The 12,812-nt window shown below is 48.0% G+C and overlaps 1 protein-coding gene across 1 annotated transcript in view; it reads left to right on the top strand.

Annotated features, from left to right (window-relative positions):
• GTF3C1 (general transcription factor IIIC subunit 1) overlaps window positions 1-12,812 on the top strand; it is an 89,302-nt gene that overhangs the window by 15,464 nt on the left and 61,026 nt on the right. Inside the window, exons 5-6 of the mRNA XM_081089351.1 lie at window positions 2,027-2,123; window positions 6,138-6,261. Of these exons, the coding sequence (XP_080945477.1) occupies window positions 2,027-2,123; window positions 6,138-6,261 (221 nt within the window). The remainder of the gene's footprint in view (window positions 1-2,026; window positions 2,124-6,137; window positions 6,262-12,812) is intronic.

Raw genomic sequence — 12,812 nt, 5'->3', positions numbered from 1 at the left:
GTGCCATTTAGCTGTGTGTCATAGTCAGGCAGTACAGCAAGCTGATAAAATAGCCCCTCTGAGAGCCAGGGAGTCTGGGAGTGGGTCTCTGACTCTTTAAACCTCCCTGTTGGGGTATAGAAATGGGGGAAAGAAGTGTTCCACCACCCAGCAGAGCGGTCTCAGCCTGCCCCTCACCACCCCATGCCGTCCTTTGTGGGAGGGGCAGAGACCAGGGTAGGGAGGGTTAAGCTGGTGCAGGGCTGGAATGAGTGCCCTTGGGTGAGTCAGTGTGAGCACCGTGCCTGGCCACCAGTCCTCCATGCTAAAGGTGGACAGTGTCAAGGGAGAGTTCGGAGGCAGTGGGCAGACCCTTTCCTGGACCACAGGGACTGACTGTGATTCTCCTATCCCCAAATGACAGAGGTCTTACCCTCTACCCAGTGGCCAGGTGCACCCTCCAAAGGGAGGAAGGGTAAACACTCCAGATTAAGTATAAGTTTTAAAGTTTGCAGTACCCACTGCATAGCACAGGGATGGGCCCAAAGGAAGTGCTCGATATGCATGTGTAGACTAACTATTGACTCAGGATTTCCAGGAGTGGAAATGTCACTCTGAGTTTGTCTTCAAATCCATGTCTGAGAAATAGTACGTTAGAGCCCTAGCCGGTTTGGCTCAGCGGGTAGACAGTCAGACAGTGGACCGAAGGGTCCGGCTTCAATTCCAGTCAAGGGCACATTCCTCGCCTCCCCGGCCAGGGCCTGGTCAGGGCACGTGCAGGAGGCAGCCAATTGATGTGTTTTTCTCACATCGATATTTCTCTTTGTCTTTCCCTCTCTCTAAAAGTCAATGGGAAAATATCATTGGGTGAGGATTAAAAAATGAAAAAAAGAAAAGAAAGAATACATTAGAGAGAATTATACTTTAATAATTCGCATTTTAATTATTTAGTCATAACATCCACTGGTTAAATATCTTTATCTGGGAACTCATAACTGGTGTGTAGCCTGTGATCCACGAGGAACATAGGGTGACAGCTGCCGGTAGAAGAGAGAGCAATGGACTAAGTCAAATCCGTATTGAAATCTTCGCCCCTGGCCCGCCTGCCTCGGCTCAGTTGTTGAGCGTCGACCTATGAACCAGGAGGTCACGATTCGATTCCTGATGGGTTGCTGGCTCAGTCCCCAGGGTGGGATATGTAGGAGGCAGCTGATCAAGGATTCTCTCATCATTGATATTTCTATCTCTCCTTCTCCCTTCCTCTCTGAAATCAATAAAAATATACTTTAAAAAATAAGTAAATCTTTGCCTCTGACTTAGGCAGTCACCTGGCTTCTCTGGACCGCTGTTTGAGTTCTGTATGACGGCCATGACATGGTGCTCGGTACTAGTTCCTGTTCAGTAATTCTGTGTCTTCATTTATTCTTTCATTCCTTGAGGGGCAATAAAAATGGAGAAGTGGCTGTGGTCTCCGCATCCCATACAGAAGCCCTCCCTGCCCTCAGCCTGTAGGCAGTTAAAGCCCAGCTTTCCTTCACCTGCTGCACTGGCCACAGGCTCCTTTCTGCACCCTCCCCCAGCTCCCCCAGGCACACCATGAGGAGCCCTGCTCTCTTGAATAGTAGCTTCCTTTGGTGGCCTTTAGCTTGGAAGGATTTTTTGTGACGTCCACTTCATAGTAAAAATGCAGCCGATGGAGGGATCCGTCACTCCAGTGACGTCAGGAGTGGAAACCTGGGCTTCAGAATCCGTGTGGTGTTGTGATCTAGCGAGGAGAGCACTGGATTGGAGGGAGGCGGCCTAGGTTCACACTCTAGAGTAACCTGACCTTCTCCACCAAGTGATTGACAAGGAAATATCAATCTAAACTTGAAGGTATTATCAAAATGTAATGCATTTTAAAGAACCATCTCAGTAGTTTTAGTGTAGAGTCTGCCCTAGTTAGGCGCCCTGGGCCATGAGACCAAACCACTCGGAGCCCAGCCTTGAATCTAGACGGCCTTTAGTAGCAGGTTTGAAAAACTGAACCGTTTTGTGTTTCTCACAGGAGGAGCAAATACAACATCCTCATGGAGAAGCTTTCGGTGATGCTGAGCATGCGGAGCAACCAGATCGAGACACTAGGAAAGCTGCGGGAGGAGCTGGTGAGCTGCCGGAGCTCCCGGGGGCGGGGCTGGCTTCCCTACCGCGGCGCGGAGATGATTAAGTGTAGATGGAATGAATTGCATTGAAAGCCCTGCTATGGACGTGCATCCCTAACCATGAAATAAGTGGAGTTTGCCTTTGTTTTATAAAACAGAAAATTGCTCAGTCCCTAACTTGCATCCTTCTTGCTCTTGACTGACTTCCATTCCCCCCTGGGGTTTTTGCCCTGAGACCTGCTGTAAAAGTTCAGCTGGAGTGGAAACCTGGGCCTGTAGATTTACTTTCATAATTAAGCTTGTAATTTTGCTCCCAGTGGTTTTATAGTGCCATAACAGTGACTTTACCAAGAGGGGGGTGAGGTGACACGGGGAGAAACAAAATCACTGACCTGCTTCGCCTTTGGGCCCCAGAAGAGGCGGCGATGAAGGGAGGACGAGGATGAAAGCACAGAGGTGGCGCCGCTTCCGGCCGGGTTTGAACGGTTAAGGAAAAGCCAAGTTGGAAATGGGAGAAGGCAGAATTGCCCCGTAGGTTAGGTAGAACTTGAAACTTGAAATTTAACGTCAGGATATTTGAATAACAGGACTCAGTCCGAAAGGAGCAGGCGGAGTCTGACCATAGGCCGCAGGAAGGCCTGCTCACCTGGTGCTGCCTCCGGGGGCTCTCGTCTCTGCTCTCGCTGTTCAGAGAGGAGGATGTGCTCCCTCCTGCTGGGTTCATTGCACGCCCACGTGTCTAAAGCAGAGCTCACACACAGGCGTGTGGGTCACATTCGGCCTGCACATTGTTAAAAATAAACTTGACCTAGCTTTATTTTTATTTGAGATTTCACCTGAAAAAAATCTAGGTTTCCAGCTTCCCTTGAAATATCAGAAGCTCTGACAAGCCGGGCCTTCAGTCTCTCACAACAAAAGGTAGCTGGAGCTAGCTGTGCACTGGCCAGCTCCCCGCAGGCCCCCCACCCTGTCACCTTTCAGACACCAAGCAGAGAGTCAGTGCGGTTTGTCCTTACACGTGCACTGCTGTCTGTGGTAGGAAAGAAATATTTTTCTATCGGAGTCTCTATCCATAGTAGAAAAATAAAAGATAGACTGTTAAGGCCTCTTCAGAGACCCTAATAGAAATGAAGAAGATCCCTGCATGCTTAATGAATGAGTATCTTCCCGCTTTGTTCTTTATATTTCTTGTCCTGCCCATGCAGACACTGGAGGCTGAAACCCTTTGCCTACTGAGTCACGTGGGGGTGGTAGGAAAGGAGACGGGGCTAGTCTGCTCTCAGGTCAGAACTGTGGACTATCTAAGCAGCAAGATTTAACTGTTACAGGACATTGTTCCATTTATTCCTTCAACAAAAACTTTAGTAAGTGTTTACTTTGAGTCAGAACCATGTTCCACACTAAGACGACAACAATGAATGAGGACGACAGTCTCACGCTGTCGTGGAGCAGTCTGACTGGAGGGGCGGCAGTGAGCACTCACTGAGGCTAGAGTGCTACCTAGAAAGATATGTCTGAGCCCGCGAACGGCGGGAGAGCTTTCTGCAGAGCTGGGAGAGCTATAGAGCAAGTCCAGAGCTGGGCTTTGAAAGGGAGTGCTCCCAAAGCGGACAGGAGAAATGGCGTTTCGGGTGAGGGAGACTGGCTCGAGCAAAGGGTGGAGCTGTGGAGGCTGTGGGACTGTTAGAGGTCCGCTAAGAGGGAAAGTTGGGGCCACATTGAAAGGCCTTGAGTACCAGGCGGGGGAGTTGGGACTTTAGCCTTTAGCCTGAAGGGCTGTTCAGGAAATGTGAAGGGTGTTGAGGAAATGAACTGGTGGACCGAAGAGAGATGGGAAGTGGGCAGCGAGGTCGCTGCTCTTGCCTCAGGCCCGGTGGGCGACTGGCTGGAAATGTTTGGGAGCCATTTTGGAGGTGATACTAGCAGGATTTGGTAAGTGACCAAAGCCAGGATGTAGAGCTGAACAAAGGAGTCCTGTCTGGTTTGCATGAGCACCACTCAGAGAAGTAGACTGGAACTTGAGGGCCAGCTTAGGAGACCAGGACTCAGCCTTCACTGGTGACCCCACCAGGAGGAGAGTGCCTGGCCCACAGTAAAGGCTCAGTAAATAGTTGTGAATGAATGTATGAAAAAGTCAAGTACAGAAAGAGAACAAGTTTGAGTGATGATGAGATAGACGACAAATTTGATTTTAGGGCTTATTGAGTCTGAGGTTCCTCTGGAACATTCATTTGGCAGCTGGAAGTAGGGGTCAGGGTGACCTTGGCAGGATTTAGTGAATACTTAGCCTGTAGATGAGATTGATGACATGAATATAGATGCTAACTTTAGGGGGAAGATTGTGGAGGAGGCTCCTATTCTTTCTCTTTTCACCGGGCAGACTGTGAGTCCTGGATGGCAGCCCCCAGAAGGCAGGACTACATCATCCTCCCTGCTTAGTATGGGCCAGGGCTCAGGACCATATGTTGAGGGCTGGGGTTTGATGGATGAGTTTCCAAAGGGTCTTTCCACGATGCTGGGGGCACAGCTAGATTAACGATAGATGCCATTTCCAAGCAAGTGGGTTTGAATGAGCCATATGTGAGTCATCTGTATTTCTTTGATAGCCATATGTTCTGCCGCCCAACAGCTAGAGTGCTGGCTAGTCTGGGAGCTGATTTCACATTTGCGGCAGCAGCAGCCCACAGACATTGGCACCCTCTCTTTCTCCCAGGGTGTAAGAAGAAACCTGTATGACCCAGCTAACAACTCTTAGTCCTGAGTGCCTCCTGCTGTTCAGTCCCTAACTTACAACAGTGGTGACTTGCCTCACTCTTCCAAGGTTGCAAAGTCAAATGGCAGCAGCGGCTGGGGAGGGCGTGTACATGCGTCAGACAGGTTAGGTGTACAAGTGGAGAAGTATGGATTGATACTAGTATGGATTCCAAGAAATAGTTCATTTTCTTCTTAACTGTCATAACAGAAAAGCAGCACAAAAATAATGATAAATGGAAACTGGCCTTCAGCCTCACTGTGCAGGGGCCGAGAGGGAGCGTGCAGGCGCTGGTCCCATGGAGACCGGGGCCTCACTGGAGGGAGCAGCTGTCCTCGGCTTCCGCTGGCTGCTGCCGTGAACAGTCCTAGGATTTATTGCCAGATCTTGTTTTTCAAGAGAAGCCAGAATGTGGATTTTTATATGAAACCTCTCACTTTTCAGTGTTGGCATGTAATGTACTTTTATGTGGAAAGACATGGCCGGGACAGAGGCTGGTGGCAGGTAACCGCTGCAGTTCAGGGGCACGTCCGGTCACTGAGGTTTATCACCTTGCAGAAATGTGACCAAGCGGCACATGGGGAACTACACAGACAGACTAAAATCTAAAGAATGGTTTTAATATTTTTCTATTTGTCCCACTGCCTGTGGGAGGTGTGTGTATGTATTAATAATTAATACTCTTATTTGATTAAAATCAAAATAGTATGAAAGGTATACGGTGAAAAGTCTCCATTCTCTACCTCCCTCTGCCTCATTCTCACCCCTGTGTATCCTTCCAGGATCTCTAAGAAAACCCCTTTCCCCTCTTGTAATCAGAAGGTAGAACTGTTAGTATATTGCTGTCGACCGTTTTGTGCCCTTGACAAGGTAGCTTAGCAGTCTTTCCTCATTAATACCCGCCAGTGTGCTCTCATTCAAGATGACCAATTAACTCAGGTCTCGAATTTGTGCTCATTTACATGATTCCTTACTTTTTATTTATAAATATGTTTTTATTGATTTTAGAGAGAGGAAGGAAGAGGGATAGAGAAGTAGAAACATCAAGAGAGAAACATCATCGATTGGCTGCCTCCTGCACACCCCGCCACTGGGGACCGAGCCCACAACCCAGGCATGTGCCCTGACCTGGAATCAAACCATGACCTCCTGATTTTTAGGTCGATGCTCAACCACTGAACCACACCAGCTGGGCTACATGCTTCTTTAATCGTTTTCAACACCTTGCTTGTACCTAACAGTAGCTTTAAATTTTGTTTTGGCAGGGCCTGTGCGAAAGGACGTTTAAGCGTCTGTACCAATACATGCTGAGTGCTGGTCTGGCGAAGGTGGTGTCTCTTCCCTTACAAGAGATTCACCCTGAATGTGGACCTTTTAAGACAAAGAAAGGTAAAGGCAGTCTCAGCTCTCTTCTCTGGGCTTCATGAACGGCGCTCACTCCTCCCTTCTAAGCTCCAGCCCGTCTCTCTCCCCACGTCTGCCTGCTGTGGGATGATTTCACATGTTTCCCAGCTCTCTCCCTCTGAGCCTGGTTAGGATCTTCTGTATAAAAAGTGCTCAGGAGATGTTTGCCGAAGGAAAGTTCTTACTTCTGGCAAACACCTCTATGCGGCTGTCCCTCCAACATCTCAGCTTCCTGGTGTACAAAGAACCAGTTCGCCTTGTCCGTTCACACTACTAGTCGGTGCACCGTGCTGCATGGTCCCGTTATCTAGGCAGTGCCGCCATTTTACACGTAAGACAATGAAAGTGAGAGGTGCTGAGTAACTCACATAAGGTTGAGCAAGCTGTAAGCAGGAGAGGTAGGACTTACACCTTCTAAAAAAGTTAAACTAAGGACATTGGCCTATAAAACTTTAAAACCTTCCTTAGTCCTTTATTTTTCCCTATCCCTGATTTTTATCTGGTGCCGTTTACCTCTCATTAACCAAAGTCATGGAAAAAGCTGAGGGTCAGAGCTTTCGGTAAAAGATGGTAGATTCTTCCCAAATTGCACCCTAGGGATGATACGGGATATGAAAGGAGTAAACCCACAAGTACAAAGAGAAGAGGACAGGATATGACAGAGAGAGAGCCGTCAACAACATTTTGGTGCCCAAGGGCAGATGGACAAATGGTAACTGACTGAGCGGAGTGGGAGAGCTAAACACTTGCGAAGGGCAGTAGCCAGGAATTGACACCTCAAAACCTGAAGTCAACTGAAAATTTCTAGAATCCGTTACCTTTGAAAGCGCAGAAGTGGATGGAACTGGACACAGGGGGATTGGTCAGTAGTCTGTGTGAAAAGCCGTATGTACCTGCGCCCCCTGCCCCCCTGTGCACAGCCAAGGAGGAACCCTTTCCCACAGGGACACAAGTCTGGCTTCTCCTGAGAGAAGATGCACCAGAAGGACTCTGTCCTCACAGACACGGGGGACAGGGTGCTGTGCTGAAAGCGGTTAGGCGACAAGTGACAGCCTCTGTACACTAAAGGCCAGAGGCTTTTCCGTAGAAACTGGCCCGTCCAAGAGAAAAGTCACCTAGAGAATGAAGTTTGGAGGTTTCCCATCAAATAGCTGGCCCCTGCCTGCTCACCTTTCACAGAAGCCCACAGTGACAGCCTCTCCTCCCCGCCCTCCAAACACCTCAAACCAGGGCTTTGAGGCAGCATTTTAATGCTTTGCCCAACGTTTGAGGAACGCTCTAGAGCAGTGGTTCTCAACCTTGGCTGCACATTAGGATCACCTGGGAATCTTTTTGAGGTCCAGAAATCAGGATTTTAAAAAGATTCCCAGGTGATTCTAATGTGCAGCCAAGGGTGAGAACCACTGCTCTAGTGAATGTAAGAGAAACAAACTTAGGAAATAGAAACAAAATGAGGAGCAGAAGGAAACTTTTTTAAAAAGAATTCTCAGAGAGAAGAGAGGAGATCGCATCCATGAAACCATAGCAAGAGGCTATAGAGAAGGGACTACAGAAAATAAAGAAGAGCTCTTGGAAATAACAAATATGACTGTTGCAATCAAAGATTTAGTGGAAGGGAAGATAGTAAGATTAAATGGAAAAAATATTCCAGAGAACAGAAACTCAACTGGGAAACAGGAGAGTCTAAAAGGTTAAATTCATTAACATCCACACTACAGAGGCGCCAGAGAGAGGAAGAGGGAGTATATGCAGGGGACTAGAGCAGAGGAGAGGATGAGAAATGACACTAGAAATTCTTCCAGATCTAAAGGACAAAGGTTCTAGATCAAAAGACCTACCCGGTACCAAGCATAAGGAGCGGAAAGAGCCCTGCTCCAAGACCCAGTCCCCGAGCTTCGGAAACCAGGATAACAGCCTTCAGGGAGGAGAGATCCCATTGCCCAATAGTAACTGAGGCCGGAAGGCCTTGGAGCGAGGCCATCGACATTCTGAAGGAAACAGATGTTCAATCTGCAGTTTATTGTTCAGCTTTGCCTTAACCAGGTGTGTGAATAAGGGCATTTTCATGATGCAGATCTGAAACACTGCGTCTCCCATCCTCCATGTCCTCAGGAAGCTTAAGAAGGATGTACATCAAGTGATGGGCTAAGCCAAGAGGCAGGAAAACATGGGTCCAGGAGATGGCGAAGGGAAATCACCCAGACAGGCTCTGAGAGCAGCCTGTGCAGATGGTCCCAGGAGGGGATGGCAGTCATGCAAAGTCCATGCCTCGTGCATGTGAATGTGTCTCGTGGAAGTTGTACTTTGTTGGAGTCTGAGCATGAATTTAATGGTAGGTACATAGAAAACCAAGTGAATGGGGGGAAAAGTTATTAATCCAAAGAAAAACCAAAAGATATATAAGAACAAAAGCTTAGGGCCTATGTGCTTGCCTTTGTCAGCACAGAAAGCGCCCCGTGGAGAGAGACTGGCTTTGTAACCACAGCTCAGGAGATGTGCTCTCAATGAGGACAGGCCCTTAGCTCTGCCTGCGGGAGGTAGGCATTCGTATTTGTTGAGTGTCTGTGAATACCAGTCGGAGAACTCTGTCTCTTCCTTCATTTCCTTGCTTAATTGGTGGAATCACTGCCCACCCTTTCTGGCGTCCCTGTGTCTGAGAAAAATCCTGTGGAGGAGGTGGTAGCACAGAGATGTTTCCGTACAGCAGGTGTATAAGCAGGAAGGCCGCCTGGGAGGTAGGGAAGCCCTCTAGAGCAGACCTCTGCTGAGTAAACGTGAGACTGGTTGAATGACTAGAATTCCTTGGGAGTGTGCGGCATCGGCAAGAAACTGGGGGATACTGCTAGGCCCCATGGCAGGGCAGAAAAGACTCCAAGAACCGAAAGGGATGCTGGGACTTAACTGTTAGAGGAGCCCCCCGCATTTGACATGGAGGTATGATTATCTGAATGCTTAAAATAGTTCATCATTTTTACTTTCTGGCCTGTTGCAAGAAAGGCATTGAAAATAAACATGAGAAATTTTATTTTTAATGTAAATAGAAAGTCAGAAGGAAATACTGTTAAAGAACCTTTCTTGCTGTGCAGGCAGCCATGGAGCAAAGCAAAGTTTCTTCCAGGCTAAAGGTCCCTCGGCTAGAATTCTGGTTCCGGCCTTTCCTGTTAGGGCAGTGGCCTCTCTACACCCCAGTTTTCTCCGCAGGATTATCTGGGGATAATAATATAGCTTCCCAGAATGCTGTGGGCCTTCCAGGAGACAGTGTACACAGAGCAGGAGCCACAGCTGGTGGCCCGTGGGCCATGTCCAGCAATGTATTCTGTTGGGCTCACAGTGTTTATTTTAATTGGATTACTTTCTGGCATGAAAAATCAGGAATTTCACCTAAAAATCAGCCTTTCAGCTTCTCTGTAAAAATAAAGTTAGGCCACATTGAACTGCATTCCTTTAATAGTTGGCAAGGCAGAGAGGTGCTGCTCCCTTTCTCTGGCCCACCTCTCCCATTTAGCAAAGGCACCCTGCTTTCTGCTACGGAACCCACAACTGTCTTCATTCTGGTATGTCACCCACCTGACCTTGAAGGTATGTCCATGCGCAGGGCCTGTCGCACAGTGTGGGTCCTTGTTACCTGGTGCTGGGAAGATGAGCCCTCCGAGCAGGAGCGTCAGCATGGCTCAGCACCGCTGAGTACCAAGGAGAGTGGTGGCGTCAGCTCTTTACTCGGGATTAAGAGGACAGGCACCCAAGACAGCAACATTCAGAATTTTCAGATTGTCACACAGGCACAGTGAGTCCCTCCGGACTACTCAGGAGGCTCATCTCATTCCCATGGGAGTTTTGTCACCCCCCCCCCCCCTCTGCTGCTTGGGCTCACCGTCAGGGGTCCCCTCACACTAGGTGGTGAGCTCCTTGAGGGTGGTGGCCACGCCTCCCATACTTCCTGTCCTTAATGCCTGTGCAGTGTCTGCTTGGAACAGAGTAGGTGCTAAGTAATGTTTAGCTAATTTTTTTAATTAGGTGCCACTTGAGTTACTTTCCTGTGCAGGAGGCAAGGGATGAATGCAGTGTTAGTTTTTCTCTGCCTTCCCAGTTGGCAAAATTAACATAAAACCTTCCCTCTAAGGCATTATGGAGTAGACAGGACTTAAATAATAAAGAAAGATGATGTATTACTTCATGTAAATTCACAGGTGTGCCTGGATCTATATGAGTTGTTTCGGAAAGCCCATAAACAAAGAGCTTGAATTTGGGCGTATTTCAAATGCATTACAGAAAGCTACAGTGATCTGTTTTGCAAAAAACCTTGGTAATGAAAACAGTCAATCGGAACTGATCTGTTTTCTAAATTTGGATTCTTTTCTTCAAGTGTTTACCAGTTATTCTGTGTTTATTAAATTGTGCCGAGAAAAGGAGGGAAGAGAAATAGAAGTTAACTTGGCAATCCCTCAGCTAAGGGTCCCAGTTGGAAGCAGTTGATGGAAGTGGAGTTGCCTGGGGCTGATGCCTGAGGCAGTCCTTGAAGCAAGTTTTCCAGGTTCTGTGACAAGGCAATGAGCTTTGCAGAGGGTGAGAGTGGGTCTGCTAATGATGTGGACTTTTCCCACACCTGTTACCCCAAGATCCTTAAAAGAATAATCAAGTTCAATAAGATTTTCAGAAAATAAGATGAATATAAAAAATTAGTAGTATTTCTCTGCACTGGTAAATGAACAACCCAGAAATGAAATTAAGAAAACAGTAGCATTACAAAGAATAAAATACTGAAGAACAAATTTAACAAAAGAAGTACAAAATGAAAGCTGTTAAACATTGTTGATGGAAATTTAAGATCTGAGTAAGTGGGAAAATATTCCATATTCATGGATTAGAAAACAACATTGAGATGGCGATACTCCCCAAACTGGTCTGAAGATTGTCAAAGTAAATGTCCAAACCTGTAAGAATTTTTATGCATTTATTTGAGCCAAACTGACAACAGTTGCTGAGAAGCAAAATCTCAAGGTGTCAACATAAGAAACACTCAGACATGTAGAGAATTTTTGCCAGTTTATTTGAGCCAAACTGTCAACAATTGCTGGGAAGCAAAATCTCAACGGATTGAGATAATGCTCCAGAAAATGGCAGTTTTGCACCTTATTTTATACACTAGAGGCCCGGTGCACAACATTCATGCACTGGGGAGGGGGAGGGGGGACCCCTCAGCCCGGCTTGCACCCTCTCACAGTACGGGACCCCTCAGTGGACATCCCCCAAGGAGTCCTTAGCACTGCCGCTGCCACTGCTGCCGCTGCTGAGCTCACCAGCCATGAGCCGGACTACTGGCTGAGCAGCGCTCCCCCTCTGGGAGCGCACTAACCACTAGGGGGCAGCTCCTGCGTTGAGCATCTGCCCCCTGGTGGTCAGTGTGTGTCACAACAACCAGTTGTTCCACCATTCAGTTGATTTGCATATTAGGGTTTTATTATATAGGACTAGAGGCCTGTTGCACGAAGAGATTTGTGCAATAGGCCTTCCCTTCCCTTGGTTGCTGGCACCAGTTTTCCTCTGGCACCCAGGACCCAGGCCTTCTCTCTGGCTGGGCTCCGGCCAGAGCCCCCCCGCCTCCCCACCTTCAGGCCTCGCAGCTCCACTGATTCCAGGGGCGGTAAGGCCTCACAGCTCTGCTTGGCGCCGGGGCTGTGAGACCTTGTGGCTCCACTGATCCCGGGGCCGTGAGGCCTCCTGGCTCCACTGATCCCGGGGGCGGTAAGGCCTCGCAGCTCTGCTTGGCGCTGGGGCTGTGAGACCTTGTGGCTCCACTGATCCCGGGGCCGTGAGGCCTCCCGGCTCCACTGATCCCGGGGGCGGTAAGGCCTCGCAGCTCTGCTTGGCGCCGGGGCTGTGAGACCTTGTGGCTCCACTGATCCCGGGGCCGTGAGGCCTCGCTGCTCGGCTGGCTTCGGGGTCATTTGGCTTCACTCCACCGCTTGGAGCCTACATATGCAAATTAACCGCCATCTTTGTTGGTGGTTAATTTGCATATTGCTCTGATTAGCCGATGGGAAGCGTAGCGAAGGTACGGTCAATTACCCTTTTTGTCTTTTATTAGATAGGATTACAATCAAAGGAGAAGGCGTAAGGGGGTTACGTGAAATTCACTGATGATAGATTAGGGAGCCTGGAGAAAGCAAAGTGGGAAATCTCTGGGAGTAAATAAAAAGTAAAAGGAATAAGGAAAAAAATAGTAAAAGGAATAGACACATACTTCTTTTATATAGGTGGGTACAAGATAGTTAACAGTTAACAATTAACATGATAACAATGAGGGAATTTGTGGTCTCTGCCCTGGTGCAGTGGTTGTGCTTTGAGAAGTCCAGAAAAAAGGAAATTACTTTGATATTCCAAGGTATGTTAGCAAAAAAAGACTATAGGCCCAGTTAAGGTAAAGATTGACTTTTTAAAAATATATATATTTTTATTGATTTCAGAGAGGAAGGGAGAGGGGGAAAGAGAGATAGAAACATCAGTGATGAGAGAGAATCATTGATTGACTGCTTCCT

This window comes from Myotis nattereri, assembly GCF_964212035.1.
Source record: "Myotis nattereri genome assembly, chromosome: 4".
Taxonomy (NCBI): Eukaryota; Metazoa; Chordata; class Mammalia; order Chiroptera; family Vespertilionidae; genus Myotis; species Myotis nattereri.
The sequence above is the reverse complement of the archived record's forward strand: the minus strand, read 5'-3'. Positions and strand labels throughout refer to the sequence as shown.